The 19,891-nt window shown below is 37.3% G+C and overlaps 1 protein-coding gene across 1 annotated transcript in view; it reads right to left on the bottom strand.

Annotated features, from left to right (window-relative positions):
* Positions 1–12,849, bottom strand: part of LOC126287603 (uncharacterized) — a 29,041-nt gene extending 16,192 nt beyond the window's left edge. The window contains exon 1 of the mRNA XM_049984893.1: positions 12,520–12,849. Coding sequence (XP_049840850.1) covers positions 12,520–12,795 — 276 coding nt within the window. The 5' untranslated portion in view covers positions 12,796–12,849. The remainder of the gene's footprint in view (positions 1–12,519) is intronic.
* Positions 12,850–19,891: the final 7,042 nt, after the last annotated feature.

The raw sequence follows: 19,891 nt of genomic DNA, 5'->3' as shown, positions 1-19,891 counted from the left end.
AGCGCGCCAGCGGGCAGTGGTAGCAGTGACGCCGTGCACGGAGTAAGACGTACACCGAGCGAGGTGGCGCAGTGGTTAGCACACTGGACTCGCATTCGGGAGGACGACGGTTCAATCCCGTCTCCGGCCATCATGATTTAGGTTTTCCGTGATTTCCCTAAATCGCTCCCGGCAAATGCTGGGATGGTTCCTTTGAAGGGCACGGCCGGCTTCCTTCCCTGTCCTTCCCTAATCCGATGAGATCAATGACCTCGCTGTTTGGTCTCCTCCCCCAAAACAATCCAACAATCCAGTAAGACGTACAGTCGAGTGCTGCTATTCCTAGCTGTGTCACATCTCACGGCTAGTGTTTGGATCTAAGTACGACGGGAAAGTAATGGTCAGCTTAACTGGAAGCATGGCCGGGCAAGTTATTATAGATTAATGGGCATAGTGCTGAAGAAACGAGGGCTTAAATGTGAAGCGCACTGTGGGCCCAAGTCGCAACAGTAAAAGCCCGCTGCTACGTTGTGTCACCGCCGTGGACTTCCGTCGATCCACCGACAACGAGGGAAGTAAGATCTAATTTTCGTAGGATAAAATTGATTGTAGAAGACTTGCCAGTGACTGTGCTTTTCTCTGAAGATGAACAATTAATAACAAGCACTTTATAATCGAAGTGTTGCAGTTACATTCCAACCGACAATAACACCAAGTAGGTTCCTTCCGATCCTTACCTTATGGAACCGAGTGCGTCACGCCATTATCAAGAGAAAATATGTTAATTATCACATTATTTGCATAGACGGTGAAGAGTAAATTTCAGACTGTTTTGAACGATTGGTTATCGTAGTTAATTGTTGCACTTAACAAGCTTACGCCAACCGTAGTAACTTAATAATAGACTGAAGTAATAAATTGGATTATTATGATTTATTTCAATGCATATTCAGCTCAAGTTAGTTCAAGGATATTTCATGAAACTATATAGCTTATTCCACCTGACAATCGTCCAATTAATGCATTATTATCATTCAAAACATACTTAATCAATTATTGGCAATATATTCCATTATCAGTAGATTAAACCGTGCAAAGTACGTAATTTTAAAGACAGAATGACAATCCAGTATTCATAATCTCGATAGATAATTATCGGTGTTGTCAGCGTTGCACATAGCTGACAAATTATGAACAAAATAATTATCAAAATACTTATTAAAAGTTAACCATTAATGTTTAAGGGTAGTTAGATTGTTATTACATTATTTTATATGACTACTGAGCTTGGTACAGCACTTTCGTAAAAGTTCCCGTTCCACCTGCTGCGCTACAAACAGGTAAACTTTATTTTTAACACAATTATTTACGTACTTAACAGTATTGTCGCTCATCAGTTGAGCTGGCGACCGATTTTTTAGTTGCTTTTACAACTTAATCATTTCTTCCGGCAAAATTTCCACTGGCAAAATTTATTTCCAAGTTATTTCCATTATTTCATTTACCGATCGTTATTGAATGAAATTACCCATTCAATAACGATCAAGTTATAACGTATCATGTTTCTCGCGGAATAACCATTATTTACTTCGGATTCGGATGCCTTATCCCGACACGGGTCAAAATTCACAATTCACGGTCATTGTTAACTTGTAATTTCTCAAATCCCGGGAAGCAGGGGGATGTTATAGCAGAGCCTTCGCCAATGACCTCACGCTTTTAGCAGCAAGCGTACAAAAAGCTTCTTACCAGCTCTTCTCTCTCAACCACATATTAGTTAAAGTTTTGTTGAAGATCACAGACATCTAAGAAATACTTGACAGGATCCCACTGGGTGACGTTAATAGAGAAGACTAGTTCGTTAAAGTAATTCGGGGACTGGAAAACTGGGAATCCCGATGAAGATCCAGCCATGAATAGTAGGCGTACCAAATTGCAGAAGGCTTGCCATTTCTGCAACAAGATTTACAGTTACAAATTAGTTTCCCTGAACATAAAATTCCAACACTACAAAACCGCAGTCAGACTGCCAGTATTATATGCCTCATATTGCGTCAGTATAGTGAGAAAACTTAGGAAACTAAAACTGAAGTAAAGAAATTTTCTGACCAAACTAATGCATCCATCAACAACGAACTCTGTATGCTTTACAATATCAATGAGAAAGAGAAAGCTAACGTTCTGTCATTATGTAGATTAATGTAATTGGCTTAACGAGAAAATATAATAAGTATTAAATGAACCAAGCAAACGAGAATGCAGACGGCCACACATTGACAGATAATACAAAATGGTACCTGGGGAATGGCTGGAGAACAAATACAAAGCTGTGTAATCATTTGTGGCTGTGTGAAAGATAGATGCCACCTACAGGAAACATAAAATTCATTTGGATAAAAAAGAAGCGTGAATATTTAGGCGTCAGATCGCAAGCCATTGATGAGCAAAGAAGAGAAGGCAAAATATAGAAGCAATATACTGAATAACTGTCCAGAGGTAACGAAGAAGACAATGTTTCGGAAATAAAGGAAATGAGATGGGAGTTGTAATACTGTGAGGAGAGAACTGAAAGAAGCTAAGTTGAAACAAGGAACAGATGACATTCCAGCACAGTTTCTAAGTTACTTAGAAGATGTGACCATGACGAAACAGTTCCACTTTGTATGCAGGAAATATCACACAGGAGAAATAACTTCAGAAAGCAATAATTTAACAATTTAAATTGAATATAAGGCGGGTGGTAACAAGTATGACTATTACAAAACCATCGGTTAATAAATAGTGGTAGCAAAATACTAACGCGAAGTGGAGAGACTGGTAGAAATTGACCTCAAGGAGGATCACTTCGGGCTTCAGAGAGATGTAAGCAGCACGAGGCAAAACTGACCCTACGTCTTATCTTAGAAGCCAAGGGAAAGAAAGGTAAACCCTAGTTAACATTTGTTTATTTAGAGAAAGCTTTTGACAGTTTGCTTTGGACTACTCTTTCAAATTGTGATGGAAGCAACGATATAATATATAGAAAGATATGTCATCTAGTATTTGGACAGGAAACAGATTACACCTTAAGAGTCGGCGATTATGAAAGGGAAACAGTTGAGGAGAGAGCTAGACAGTACTATAGCCTGTCCCCAAGTGATTCAGTCTGTGCATTGAGCGAACTGTAAAGAAAACCAATAAGAAATTTGGAAACAAAAATCAAAGTTGGAGGTTTTGCCAATCACACTGTAATTCTTTCACAGATGGCAACGGACTTGGAAGAGCAGTTGAAGAAAATGGTTAGCGTCTTGTAAAGAGATTAAGCTATGAATATTAACCAAAGTAATATAAAGGTAATGATACGTAGACAAAGTAAATCAGATAATAATGAGCGAAGTGATTACAAAATGTAACACTAAAATCCGTAGATAAATTTGTTATTTGGACAAGAAAATAAGCAAGAATGTCGATGTAGAGATGATGTAAATTGCAGGCTAAAAATAGAAAGAAAAATATTTCCAAAAAACATAGGAATATACATTTAAACCCTTAAATTTTGTTGTCCTGATGTCCTTAGCGTGTAATATTATGTTGATAATTTTCCCGTTGCGTCTGTCTACGTGCTATCCGTTTTATTCAGTGTTATGTAGGCAGGCATTACGACACTTATCAATAAAAAAATTTACATACAGAAATAATTTTGCGAGGTCAGGAACCAAGCCTTTCACAGCAGTGAAACAATTCAGGTAAGAAATATAAGCAAATATGAAAACAGTTATCAGTTTAGGTTCTAGAGATGAAATACAGTCAGGAATTAAAAGAGGCTCCAGCATATCTATAAATCTTCTGTTATACGCTGATGACTAGATAATTATAGAGGAAACAGAAACAATTTACAAAAGGAAATACATAGATGAACTAAAGAACAATATACTACAACTTAACTATACCTGCAAATAAGACAAAGATTATGGCTCTCAAAGAGAGCAATCCGGTCAGGTCGAAAATAATGATAAATCGGAAAATTTTAGAACAAGTATTCCCTTTAAGTTAACTAGAATTTAATATTAATTTTAAAAATGACAAAAAAAGAACACTGAGGAGAAAAGAAATATCATCTTATTTGCGGAATACTTGGGAGAAGCCGGCCGATCTGGCCGAGCGGTTCAAGGGGCTTCAGTCCGGAACCGCGCTGCTGCTGCGATCGCAGGTTCGAATCCTGCCTCGGACATGGATGTGTGTGATGTTCTTAGGTTACTTAGGTTTAAGTAGTGTAAGTAGGCTATTTAGGTTTTCTTATTGGTAACGCCACATAGCGCTCTGTATGAAAAATCACTGGCTGTGCTGTGCGCAGTCTGTGGATAGTTTGCATTGTTGTCTGCCATTGTAGTGTCGGGCAGTGGCAGCTGGATGCTAACAGCGCGTAGCGTTGCGCAGTTGGAGGTGAGCCGCCAGCAGTGGTGGACGTGGGGAGAGAGATGGCGGAGTTTTGAAATTTGTAAGAATTGGTGTCATGAACTGCTATATATATTATGACTAGTGAGGTAAATACATTGTTTGTTCTCTATTAAAATCTTTCATTTGCTAACTATGCCTATCAGTAGTTAGTGCCTTCAGTAGTTTGAATCTTTTAGTTAGCTGGGAGTAGTGGCACTCGCTGTATTGCAGTAGTTCGAGTAATGAAGATTTTTGTGAGGTAAGTGATTTGTGAAACATATAGGTTAATGTTAGTCAGGGCCATTCTCTTATAGGGATTATTGAAAGTCAGATTGCGTTGCGCTAAAAACTATTGTGTGTCAGTTTAAGCACAGTCTTGTATAAATTTTTCAAAGGGGACGTTTTATATGTCGACCCTTAGCCAAGGATAACTCACTGGAATCTTCTGATTTTTTCTTGTAGTTTGTGTAGTTAGTGTAGCCTTTGTTTATTGCTAACGCGTAATCATAGAGAGAATTTCCTTTGTAGTTGCAGTCTTTCATTGTTGTACAGTAAAATAGTTGTGGCATGCATGTAGTTTTGCACGAAGTATTTCGCAGCTGCGCTTGCAATTAACTAGATATTATTTTCAGTGCTATGTTAATGTGTTCTCTTATTTTTGTTCTTCAAATTGTGTTTTTCTGTGTTGTCGTGTGAAAAATTGTGACAATAATGGCGTGTGAAAAACGTAACACTAGGCTCCAAAGTAAACTGAGAAATGACAGTGAAGACGAAAGCAGTGTGTTAGCGTCACCATGTAATGAATTCACTAACGTTCAAAGTAGTAATTTGGTAATAGCGCATAGGGAAATGGAGCGGGCTGCAAATAATGGTGTAGGCAGTGAAACAATTAGTGAACAGGGAAGCATTATCGATCGATCGGTCGGCAACAGCTCGCCTCACGATTCCGAAATGACAGGACACAATCTTGCAAATACTGTAAATTCAGATTTTGCGTCCTCACCGTTTTCTCAAATAAATCAGGAAACATTTTCTGTTTTTCAAACTGCGAATATCGGCGGTTCAAATGCATTGCCGAATAGCACTAAGGAACATGTTTCAGACACCAGTGCACTGTTATTACAATTAATGCAACAAATGGGACAAAAGCTTCAAAAGTTAGACACAATGGAACAAAATCAGAGACAAACACAGCAACAGTTGGACACAATGGAACATAATCTTCAAAAGTTAGACACAATGGAACAAAATCAGAGACAACACAGCAAAAGCTTCAAACGTTAGACACAATGGAACAAAAGCTTCAAACGTTAGACACAATGGAACAAAAGCTTCAAACGTTAGACACAATGGAACAAAAGCTTCAAAAGTTAGACACCACACTTGAACAAACACGTGAAGATTTAACTAATGAGTGACATAACATCGAATCGAAATGTCAAAAAGTCTGTAATGACGTAAAAACACAAATTTGTGAGCATTTCCAACCTATTTTTTCGCAGCATGAAAATGCATTACAGAATCATGAAGCAGCCATAAAAGAACTGCAAACTATTGTTCATGAAAATCATGAGACCTTGCAAGCTAAAATTGACTCAGTTGCATCTACCGATTCGGTTACGCAACTTGCAAAAACTCAAGCGAACTTAAAGGACACAGTAGATACTCTGAAAATTGGTTCAGAAAGACACACAGAGGAAATAATTTCACTGTCGGATAAAGTAGCGGAACTTTCAGATCAGTTCACTAACTTATCTACGAAGGTAGATGATGATCTGAATGACACAAAACCTGTAGCCTTCACTGACACTGAAGAGTATGAACAAATTAGGAAATTCAAACAGAATCAAAATCAAATCAACACACAGTACAAAAGAGAAATGCGGGAAGTACAAGATCAGTTGGCTCAAGTAATACAAGAATTACATATTTCAGAGGACACTCGCGCCCCAGTATGGGAAGAGGGACATAGCAATACAGAACAACCACAAAATAATAACACAGGGCATTTCGGAAATCATGAAAGCAATTGGCAAGGTGCACCGAATTTTGAGATGGAACCGCCGAAACGACGTAACAATGACCGATATGCTACCCGCCGACACGATGATTTTGACTATAAGCTGTTCATTACTGCACGTAAATTCAAAACATTTAAGAATTCTGGCAACGACATTCATCCACAAGCGTGGCTCCATCAATTCTCTCATTGTTTTCCTCCCAACTGGTCATTAGAACACAGATTAGAATTTATGTGTGGCTACTTAGAGAATGAACCAGCTGTAAGAATGCGATCGGTCATTCACGATTGCCACAGTGAAGGAGAATTTTACCATGCCTTCCTCTCAGCATATTGGTCCCAAGCCACACAAGACCGAGTAAAACATAGCATCATAATGATGAAACATTTCGAACAATCTGAATTTTCCAGTCTTGTCAAATATTTTGAAGACATGTTACATAAGAATCAGTATCTTTCAAACCCATACAGCCCCTCAGAACTCATCCGCATTTGCTTAATCAAATTACCTGAACATTTACGACAGATTATTTTGGCAGGACGTTGCAAAGACAACATTGAAGCTTTTCAGGGACTCTTACAAGAATTAGAAATTGACACTGACAATCGCGGAACGCGAAAACAGGAACACAACAATTACAGGTCACATCCGTCGCAATTCCGCGATGAAAGAAATAATAACTGGACACGACAAGGCTATTCTCACAACACAAATCATGACCAAAACAGACACCACCCGTATGACAACCACTGGCAGAATAATAGTTACAGAGAAAGATCGTATTTGCGTAGTAATGAACATGACAGAGACAATCATAGAAACAGACAATATGGCAACCAGAACTATTATTATTATCACGGGAGACAGAACAACTTCAGACGCAACGGTCCAGCTCGCAATTACGATTCAGGAAGTAATTCTCCACCACGTGGCCGACAAGAAAGAAACTATGGAATCTACCGACAAAATGACAGACCTGAATTGCATCATAACTGGCGGGATTCCTACAGGACAGGGCCCTCTCGGCAAGGTGAATTTGTAGAATTTAGGTCTCCTAATCCCAGTAACGGCGCGCGCCAACAAAGAGACAGACAATGACTCGCACCGCAGGCAGCCACGTGCGCCGGCTGGCTCAGAGAAAAATAACATAAGCTAACCTTGAGCAAAATTCCAGTGTTCCTTACCGACGTAATCACATGATAATTGCTTTTCAGTTGAAACTCTGAGTACTATGAAGAGTAAAGAATTGCACTATATTTCACATGTAAAACCGGTTATTGAGAGACAATCTGCTTTTTAACTTAGTCTTTACCATAAAATTTTTCACTTCACGCTACTAGTACAATTCGTCACACTGAGAAACCAACATGCAACAATGTTTGAAGTTTACTATCCAGTCTAGAACCTACGGAACATATTTAGACAGTATTTACGAGTGCATAGTTATAGTGAACAGACATCACTGTGTTATTTCGTGTGTACATTCTTGCTTGTTAGTTGCACGATTACGTAACGACTATAAGGCTCACATACTTACAACATTTACCAGTATTGCTAATGAGATTTTAATGCCAACATTTTGGTTTACTTGAAAATACATTCTGGATTTAAAGTACTTTCTGTGAGATACCAGATGATACAGTGGTTAGTTTATGTGACAGCTACACGATTTTATCATGACGCTACTAATGAGTGACAATTTACAATGTTGCTTTTGCAGTTTATCTGTTTTATATCTGCACAGTTTTCCTGAATTTTTCTGGAAAGTAAAACATGTTTTAGTACTAACGTTTGTGGTATAGCTACAATGGGACAGCCTTTTCTGTAGCACAACAATACGTACAGTACAGTACTTACTTCATCACGGCAATAAGCGTAGTAACTACGATATTTATACGCAAAGCATTTCAATTTCGTTTATCATGAGGTAAGTACATTGACTTCTGCAGAACTTAGCTTTCGGAGGACAATAACTACGACACTTCCACAGAGATTGTCTTACAGCAAGACGCACATTTAGCGCTACAGGACACGCATTAAACTATTTATTTTTCAACATATTTGAATTACAAAGAAAGTTTTCCGTGATACATTCCATTCCATTGCTGTAATCTGAAACACCTGAGGATATAATTACATTAATCCTCAGGGGGGTACACGCTTACTTTGTGTACCATGTGTTTGGCAAGCACAAGGAACCCTAGCTAATATGGTATTTGTTTATACAACTTTACACATCGGTACCATATTTCTCTAACACAGAGTTACACAGCAATCTGATTATTTGACAGAGAAACAAACATATTTTTACTACGTCAGTGACACATGTTTACGTAATTACACAGTTGGATAACTTCACACTTACGAAATTGTATTTTGTCTGTACTTTGTGAACTGTTCATACGTTTTCGGAACCATTGTGATACTATGAGAGCTTTGAATGACATATTTGGTATGGGATCACGATTTTTAAAGTACGTTTGAGGCAGATGACACTTTTGACATGAGCAGAGAATTTTTTTTAGGTTTTGAAATTATTGGAGGAAGCTACGGAGATTTTGAGAATTTGACTGTGGTGTTACGATGTTATTATTACGACGACGATGTGAATTATGCTGCTGAAGTATGCTTAAGCTGATGCTATATGAGTTATTTGGTTATGCTACGTATCTGTTATGATGACATATTGAAGAAGTGTCGACGAATATACATATGTGTAATAAGGTAAGGAATAATGAGTAGTGGTTAGGGACTCTGGTTTGTGAAAAAGGATGTTGGAAACCAAGAATCGTACTTTAAGAGTTATGAAATGTGTGTATACGCGTGAATGTATCACAAGGCCGCCAAAAATTTTTGGACACTGTTATATTAATATAATTTTGTTTCTACAGATGTGTAACGCAAATTCTTGACCAGTGAAATTTTTTACATGAGACTGCCACTGTAGCGGAAACTGGTGTCGTAAATATTTCATTAAGACAGTTAAGTGACCACCTGCATGTAATGCGTCGTGGGCACCCAGCTGCGCGACAACCACCTGACAAAAGAAAGCCATTAGTGTGATCCTGTCAGAGGCACAGGTGGAAGAAAAAAAAAAAAGATGCCGTTATCCTCGCTATTGACATTCCTTTGTAGAAAGCATCGCAAAAACGACACGCTCATTACTTGGAAAGATACTTTCTTACATCTGCACACCTGATAATGACAAGCATCGTTCTACGAGAATTGAGAGAATTTCTACTAACTTATGAAATGCCACATCACTATTGAATCATATTTTTATGCTTTTTACATAAATGCTTATTTCATTTGATATCTGTTTTCCAGCTGTGTTGCAGCATTGGGTTTATAAAATAAAAGTAAATGCATTTGCTAATGTGAAAACTTTCTGTCAACAGATCTGTTAAATAATTATTTTATGATCCACATTCTTAAAAAAAAGGAGCACTTGGAAAGGAAAGAACAATAAGAAGGGATTAGTAACAGGAACTGCATACATAATTTTCTTTTCAAGTACTTGGTAATTTATTTAATAGAATAAGTTGTGGTGCACCACTTTAATTACATAGTCATTAAGATGTGATTATAACTTTCCCTTATCTGCATTGTTGTCTTTAGTGTACTATTTTTTCTGCTTGTGGGTTTGTCATGTTTACGTATAAGTTATTACATTTACTGCTGCTTGCTATGCTTACTTGCATTTTTTATTCATTTCTGTTTGTGTTAATCGTTTTGTGCTGCTGCATTGCGTCGTCCCTTAGTTTAGCATCTGAGCTCAGTAGATTTTAAGTTAGCTTAAGAGGGGGGAAGACTATATAAGAAACTAACTATGATGAATTGGAAGAAAAGCATTGAGAAGCTTTAAGAAAATGGTTTGGCCAAAAAAGTAGTGTACAGTGGAGAAAAACTATTTTTGAAAGAGGATGTGAACAGAATACAGAAAGCAGGTTTAGACAGGACTTTTTGGAAATAATGATGAACTAAGGGAGATCTCTATGCAAAATACTGCAGTAAAACAAACCCTGTCCTTTCCTTTCGTATTATCCCTCTATGTGTTTATGTACCCTTGTGTATTTGTCTTTTTCCTGTCTTTATGTGTTTAGCTAATAAGATATATGTTGTAGAATTTTTCAAATACTATGTTATTTTCTTTGTAAATATGTTCAGACATTATTTATAGTGTTTTGTTTTAATGCTCATGTGTGAAGTTGATGTTTCAAAACTTATTCTGATCTTTTATGTATGTACTTATGTCGTAATTTTTGTAACACTGATGTATTTGCTATTTCGATTCTTTTGTAAAGCCTATACTACTGCAAATGTTATCTGTATTGTTATGCTCTTTAAAGATGTATTTTGTACCTTTGTTATTGCATTTTTATGTTATAAAATTGTAATTTACACCAGTTCATCAAATTAAGTAACTTGTAAATTACATTTCACTGCACACGTTTCTGTTGGTCATAGTATATGGACAATATGTGAGAAGTAGGGACTGATAGTGTTTGCACATGTGTTAATAATTCAGTAAGGGACTGGATAACAGCATTGCTGGTTGTAAGAACATTTCAAAAACAACTTTTGTGAGTGCACAAGTGGTGGTTATGGACTTGCTATATTATCTGCAAGACTCTTCAATGGTGATTGTCCACCTGCACAGTCAAACAGATGGCTGCTGACCATCTCTACAAGGACTACAGTGGGTCTACACCTTTGACGAACCCACCGATACCATTATTTCTACAAGGACTGCAATGGGTCTGCACCTCTGGTAGCCCACCAATACCGTAATCTGTACCACGACTACAATGGGTCTACTCTGTGACGACCTACGTACCAATATTCTTTAAAACTTCGACCGACTCTGCTGTGGGTTTGCTCTGTTGTGGCCCATTACCTGTCTGCATATCAAGAGTCAGCACTGTCTTTCCGTTGGAAGGACAACACTACTTCTTCAAGACTGAATGGAAATACACTACTTCCATGTGCATTTTCTTTTACTACTCAGACTTTGAGAAAAACACTGCAATTTTACTCTGATGAATGATCATGACTGTCTTTATGGACTGTAAGAAAATTTTAGCTTTTGACCAACATTGTATCGATAAGTGTGTGCATTTGATATCTTTGTAATAGTAATTATGAAAAATTTTATCAAATCATTATTGGCCACTGCCCAAAACAATTTGTAAAAATTTTTTGTGGGGAGCATGGGGGCTATGTAAGTAGGCTATTTAGGTTTTCTTATTGGTAACGCCACATAGCGCTCTGTATGAAAAATCACTGGGTGTGCTGTGCGCAGTCTGTGTTTAGTTTGCATTGTTGTCTGCCATTGTAGTGTTGGGCAGCGGCAGCTGGATGCTAACAGCGCGTAGCGTTGTGCAGTTGGAGGTGAGCCGCCAGCAGTGGTGGACGTGGGGAGAGAGATGGCGGAGTTTTGAAATTTGTAAGAATTGGTATCACGAACTGATATATATATTATGACTATTAAGGTAAATACATTGTTTGTTCTGTATTAAAATCTTTCATTTGCTAACTATGCCTATCAGTAGCTAGTTCATTCACTAGTTTGAATCTTTTATTTAGCTGGCAGTAGTGGCGCTCGCTGTATTGCACTAGCTTGAGTGCTGAAGACCGCAACAACAAAACAAGTTCACGGAGTCCTACGTCAAAGACCTTTGGCACTGTGGCTATAGGAAAAGTGACTTACACCACGTGGACAAGAGTAGCTAGGAAACGCCTTGAACAACTAGGAACTGAGCACGACGTTCACGGCGGAAATCGATGTAGAATGCCAATCAGAACACGAGAGTCTCTGGAGTGACTAATAGCAATAAAAGAGCGTATCAGTACTGGAGTGAAAGAGACTCAGGAACGGATAGAAAGACACATATTGCGAAGACAGAATACTGGCAGAAGAGGAAAGCTCGCCAGAATTAAGAACTACGTGGCTCAGTGTAGCCTGAATGGAATATGATAATAACAACAATAATCAAGACAGTAAGTGTAGTAGACATACAGATCGGATACGATTGGTCTAGAGTAGAAAAAGATGGAAGACAATAATACACAAACAGAAGAAAAATGGAAGTATCTGAGTCACCTGCAGCTGCGCCTCCTTCTCGTGTATCTCGGGCGTCACGATGCTGTTGATGCACATGGCCACGGCCTCCCCGGTGCTGGCATCCTCTGCGATTAATGAGTGGCCGTCGCTGAGCGCCGACAGGAAGAGCATCTCCTCGGTGGGCGGTCCTCTAGTGTTGCCGAACGCCACGTTGAGCGGCTCGTCCGGGTAGAAGGCGCTCCTCGCCAGCCGCTCCACGCGGTCGCGGTCCGACGCCCGGGAGCGCACTATCCTGAAACCCTCCGGCGACTCCATTCTGTGCAGATGCGTGGACTGGTCAGGTGCTTGTAACTAGAGCGTCTCAAATGCAGCGAGAAAAGCACCTTCAATTCTAGCGATATGCCTTGTCTGCTAATTTTTCAGATTAGCTAGCAGTCTTCTGATAAGATAGTGCTCGTTAAGTGTAGTATCCAGATGGTCCCTTATACATTAATCAGCCAGTCTATGATGAACACTCCTGTACAGTGAAAATGAAATCGTCTACGTTGCGTGCAGATCTTCTAATAAGCGAAACGTGTATGAGAAGAGAAAATAAAATTTTGCAGGCAGTGGCCCAAAGACAGTAATCATTAATAAAATGCCAATTCACGAAGTTAAGCTGCTGACTGAACAAAACATTTCTTTACTAGAAGTTTCGATCACATAGACCATCAGGTATCCTTAAGCATCACCCAACGTACCTAACGTAGGTACTAATTGTTATCAACAACAAAATGTAAAATAGGAGGATGATACGGCATGAGAGCTATATTAGTGATATGGTGTCAGTCACCAATTTTTAACTTTGGAACTCATTACAGATTATCCCCATTGTGATCAACCAAAATGAAATTCCTTGTATATAAACTATAGAAGCATTTCATGAATACAACTGTATTTACTGTTACAGATCTACACCTTACATCAAGACGGTCTGTTCCGTTTCCTTCAGAATTGGTCGTACCATCTCTTCAATGGTCTTCCTAAAGATGTTCTGCCTTATGGTTTATGTTGTTTCTTGGATTTAGTGATTTTTGCATCTGGTATATGGTCTATATGTTATTTCCATCTTAATTGGTATTGTTTTATTATGTCAATTCTGTTTTTAATGTTGAATTCAGCTCGGATGTAATCATTTCTCTTTTCATCGATCAAAGTATATTCAGGCATGTATCTAAGGAAATTCATTCCACATGTTTCTATTCTCCTTTCATCTCTCTTCATTAAAGGTTAAGTTTTCATATCCATAGAGCTATGCTGGTATAACAATAAAGGTGCAGAATTTTAGTAGAGTATCGCTGAGGACTTTCATTGCCAATGTTCTCTATAAGGATCTATAGAAACAGTTTAATAGGTTTATCTTTTTTTGTATTTCTTTGTTTGCCTTGTATGTAATACTCCACCCTAAAAATTTAAATGTTTTAATTTCCTTCATGATCTGTCTGAGAATTTCAATCTTAATTCGCATGGGCTGGTGTCCATTGAATTCGTCTTTGTGATTGAGATGTTCAGATTGCGTTCTCTTCCTATTTTACTTCAATTAGAGGCAGCAAAGAATACTGTACTAATACGCACATCGCTAATTTAAAATGCTTTATTGTCTATAACCAAGTCGTCGAAATATACACTAAAACATTTGGGACACCTTTGTCTAACTTTTTGGTTTTATTGCAGTCTTAATATGTCTGCATCCTGCTATTTTTATTTTTATTTTGTTGTTAGTATGTTAACCCCATACAGCTTTCATAAGATGAGATGGAATCTCTTTGTGTCTTAAAATTTCCCACAGTTTGTTTCGATTTACTTTAGCAAACGCCTTTCTGTAGTCAATGAAGCTAAGAAAAGTTATTAAATTGAATTCTCGACATTTTTCAGTTGGTTGTGACGTGATGAAGATTTGGTATCATATAGAAAATTTTCAGCGACTGACGATAGTGGTATTCTTAAAAATTCTTGCATATAATTTATAATTTCTAATCGTAAGGTTAATACCTCTGTAGTTGTGACATTCATGTCTGTTTCCATGCTTATAAATGTGGAATATGTCGGCTATATAACCATTTAGAAAGCACATATAAAGAAAATAGGGTATTCTTATGTTTACAATATTCGGTGCATATTTGATCAGTTATGTATTGATTTTGTCACAGCCTTAATTCTTCCGGTTCTTGCTAGACATTATCGCATCCTGTCGCTCATCCAACGTTGTTAAGTCTCCTTTCTGGTCCAGACAGAACCACCTGTGTATCTTGCACGTCCATCCAGAGTGTTTCATAGTATTTACCCAACTATATTCAGATATTATATTTATTTGCAGATTATCCTTATCTTTTTTTAAGTGTTTCATTAACTTCTACGCTTTCTCTTGCCTTAAATCATATTCATTATTAGTAATATATTTTTCGCAACGAAGATGTTTAACTAGTCTGAATTTCCTTTTAACTAAAGCTTAATTCCTTTCATAACTAGTCTCAGATCCTGGTAGCCTGGGGAATTCAACATTATCATTAGCATGTCCTTATTTTCTATTATACTACGCATTTTGTTATAGCAGCATTGCAAGCCCTTTTAGAAAAAAATAAACTTTTCTTTCGTGTGGCAAGTACTTCTGTTGGTGATTTAATTAGAGCTTACTATACTATTCCAATCCCGGTTGATGTTATCCGTTTTTACACTCGTACTTAAACATAAGTATTCTTCAAACCTTTTCTGATGTAATGACCGGATACTCTCTTCTTGACGTAAATATACTTTAAATGTTGCATCAGCATGTTTGGTAGATATCTTCCATCTTTAAAGTAGGTTTATTTTCGAGGCTATCAACAAATGATCTGTAGAGACATCTGAAGACCCTTGTGTCTTGCATTAGAGACCAAGTCTTCTTCTTTGCAATTACATATTCTGTAGTTATGGCAGACTCTCTAGGTGACCAGGTAGATTTTTTTATCTGTTTACGCAAGAAGAATGTGTTTGTTATTCTTAGGATATTATTTAATGAGAACGGCTTCAATCTATATCCATTATTATTTACTACAGTTTTTCCTTCAGGCCGAATAACATTTGCCATGAGGGTGTTACCCATCCTTGAATATAAATCTCCTGCTATTATCAGATGATCATTTTTGTTTATATTATACAGTGTTCCTTGAAACATATAATGGAAGTCTCCAGCGTAATCATCCTGTCCCTCTTACAGGGTATATACTTAAGTTGCCGATAAACAGTCACTTGGTATCTTTATTCTCACCACCATTTTCCGTTCATTGACGAGGGTGCAAGAGTGCATTTTGTTTCTTAACTTTATTTAATGTAAAAGTTTCATTGAAACTATTTGTACGGTTTGAAGCGTTCATGACATAGGAGAAAGAGAAGGAAATGTGTAACGCACTTCATTGACGTAAAATGAAAACAGAAGACGTAATTATTATCCTATGTCTTTAACTACTAGGGTGTCAGTGATTAGTATCTTTGAGAAACAGTAGTTATTATGGGAAATGCTACAACAAGGCTTTTGCGTTGTGACTTAAGTGAGATTAACACGAATAATCACTTCAGATGTCATCAAAACATATTGAGACCAAAATTCAGATGATGTATGGGAAAATTGCGCCATAACGGAAGAATATTGAGAGGAAAACGTGGAAAGTCGAGTACAAAAGATGGTTATCGGGGAATATGAGTTAGAGAAGAAAATTACACAGTATAATAGTTAAATGCAGGTTCCAACAAAAAATATTGGACGTTCATAAATAAAAAATTTCGGTTGGGTTCGAAATTGCCTTGCTTCACTCACATGAGAAACTTTTTAAATGTTGGAAAATATATCAACTGGATAGTGAATTTATTCTTCAGGCATTGTCGAACGGTTGCATAACTAACGTTGTAAAACCGCAAACTGTCCAAGTCATAAAGCTGTGTTAGGAACAACATGGCTGTAAGGAACTGGGTTAACTGTCACATACAGCAGTTATTATGGAACGTCAGACCAAATTGAAAGACACGTATCCCTGAAAATGGACTATACAGCTTCACTTAGAGTGTTCAGTGATTGGTTGTCTTATTTCCACAGATCACTTGCGTCAGCAGTATCGCGGATTGTATGTGGATTTTCATTGGGGAGGACACTATTGACGTACATGAGATTCAGGATGTAACGAGCTTGTCAAGGTTCTGGCAACACATTTTGTGTCGTAATGGATTTCACTGTACTTTGGACAATAGCAGTGTATGAATGCACTTGAAGGTTACGATTATTTTTAAAATCCATTACTAATTGAAAAACCATACGCATATATTTTCGAGGCAGCCACTGATTGTCACTGAGAACTCTTACTGCTCTGATTTATTTCTCTTTGAAATACTGGACGAATGTATGGTCTGGGCAGAAATGATTCACATTCCGAATCCTCACAGCTCTGAACTGCTCATGTCTCAACGACTGTTGAAGCTAGGGAGCCGAAAGCGGCACTCTTCGCAATTGTATTTGTGAAGCTGTATTCGTGCAAGATGGTGGTCATCTGTAAACTGTAAGAAAACTTCAGAACAGCTACCATTGATCCATATTCGCCTGACTTCGTCGCTGAATGAATCTCGTAGCTCGTAGATACCGACCTTGGACTTTACTTCAACTACATGGGCACCATTAATAAGGGACGTATTCAAAACCAATCTATTCGATATCATGATGAGAATTTTTTTTTAACAAGACGTAGCAGGTTCACTGATTTTCTTCTTTTTAAATGCTTTATACTTACACTGTATATTAAAGCGTTCATCTCATTTCAGGTTGGTGATGTGTGGTCTCTGTGAAAATAATTTTTATAATTTCTTGAAGTTCACAAACAAAGGTATACTTCGATCAGACAGCAGACCCTGTTTGTTTAATTTCTAATGTTTTACGTGAATAATATAGCTAGATATTCATTAATACAGTGTTCTTATAAGTTAAATCGTTACGATTTTCGCTGTCACTGAGACAGGCTAAACGTGGGCAAGTCCCTATATTCTGGTATGGAAACGCTCCTTAACTATGACAAGCTACTTCACTGTTGTTCGCTGTTGATGTTGAGGTGTCGGATATGATACCCAGTGAACCAGTGATTCAGTGAACCGGTGACATTTGCGGAACACTTTAAAATCTGTTTATCGTTTCTACTCTTATATATCTCTCAAACATCTGTAAAAAGAGAAAAAAAATACTTTCATTCGTAATTATCTGAAGCATCTGTTCATAAACTTAGCCGGCTTCTACTCACGAATTCACCTGCTAATCGTCAACAGTGTAAGGGTTATGTCATCTCTGTACACATGTTAATCTTTACTCTTTGTCGGTGTATTCTATATGATAACTCATATCAAACCTGTACATCGGTACTGTATGTATGTTATTTAATCACGACGGCTTGTCTGTTCTTCACACAAACTCTTTTTGGCGAAGTTTTTACTGCAGCTAACATCTTTTGACTAGGAACATAGAAACTAACGAGACTGCTTCTAAAAATAAGAGATTTTTGAATTATTGAACCATAGCTGAAAATATTTTGAACTATCTGATGGACTCTCAGGCGTTATAAAAAGTCTGTACAATTTCTGCTGCAAGAATATTTGTGACTTACTGTAAGCAGCTATTAATGTTCCAACTACAAACTATTTTTCAATATTCATCCGTCTCATGGATGGTTTCTGTTTATCAAGCGCTAACTACGCAGTTTTTTTCAACAATTTAGGCTACATATTTCAGTTTCATAGATTCCTCTACAGCTCTGTCTGACTAAAGTCTGATTCTTTAACTGTGCTCTGTAAACTTATTAGCCACTATGGTAAAAGATTTCCACTGAATTCATTGTGGTCATATACTGTATCATGCTTTTCCAACTAAAGTTTATCTGCATATTGAATTTTTAAAATTAATTTATAATACCATAGCGCTAACGCTTCGAGTGGTTGCCTAAATTTTACTTCGCTTTAACACATAGTAACAAGACATCCTTTGAAATTCCGAAAGGAGGTAGGGATGAAATGTAAGGAAGGAAAGGTACTCTACAACTTGTAAAAAAAGAAAAAGAAAAATAAAAAAATAAAAAGAATCTTTCTTGAAAATATAGTATAAGAAGGATGTGAGCGAAGCTAAACCAAAGGTAATAGAACGTACTTAAACAGTTTTGCGCAATTCGAGTGGGAAATGGAATACTGTTTTATACCTGGGTGCCGAAATTGGAACTCACCACTGTCTCAGCTAACATTTAAGGCACATTCAATACACAAGCACCGTTATTATAAACTGAACAGGTGTTCACTGAGTATAAACAGCATTGAGGCACATCTGATCACATTCCATAAACAGAGATTTTAGTTATGTAAAACAAACTTTACATTAACTATCAAATAGTAACGATTTCTGTAGTCTTCCAGCTGTGGCAGAATGTACCTAGTTTGATTTTTGGTATTTATGAAATAAGTAACTTCCAGGAAAGCAATTTACATGGTTTTTATTTACTGTATGAGGAGGAGGTAATAAATGTTGTCAAAATAACATGCAGAATTAACCAGGTGAACCAACCAGAAGTCAACTAGTTTTAATTTCAGCTATACAACAACTGAGCAATACGATTGAACACTGTACTTCTGTAACTGTATTGGTGCAGAATTGGATACTGGCTTGATATATCACAGCATGACAAAAGTATAGTTGTATATATTCTACATGAGTTATGGCGTCACATCAAAATGTTCCCATTGTTCCAGGATTATATTTATAGATTTTATATTCCAGTTAAGGAGCATAAATTAATTTCAGTTCGTAATGACCATCTTCAGACCTCCAAAATTCAGTGGCAACTAAAACTACAAAATATACCATAATTACAAAACAAAATATTCCAGTTAAGGAGCATAAATTAATTTCAGTTCGTAATGACCATCTTCAGACCTCCAAAATTCAGTGGCAACTAAAACTACAAAATATACCATAATTACAAAACAAAATATCAGAAATCAGTTAAAGAATAAACGGACACAATATGCTAATCATATTAATTCGGCAAATATAAAAACGGGACACTTACAATAATGTGCCGTACGAGCTTCGTCATATACATAGAAAATTGAAGTGCCACATGCAGAGCTGTAATAGACATGCTGCGTTTATGAAGATAATGTTAGACGGCTAGGTAGCGATGCCTCACATGCCCGCAGTGTAGCTCGCAAGGTGTCGTTACCACATAGCGGTTCGTATGAATTGCACATTAGCTATTTATTTAAATCGTTATGGTGGCAGTTAACAAACATTAATATAAGTGCACTCACCAGAGTGCTAGCATATTAGACTATAATTACACAGAGGGGGTGGGCTTTGCCTAACGTTATAGATAAC

The sequence above is a fragment of the Schistocerca gregaria genome, chromosome 1 (assembly GCF_023897955.1).
Source record: "Schistocerca gregaria isolate iqSchGreg1 chromosome 1, iqSchGreg1.2, whole genome shotgun sequence".
NCBI lineage: Eukaryota > Metazoa > Arthropoda > Insecta > Orthoptera > Acrididae > Schistocerca > Schistocerca gregaria.
This window is presented reverse-complemented; position numbering and strand designations above follow the sequence as displayed.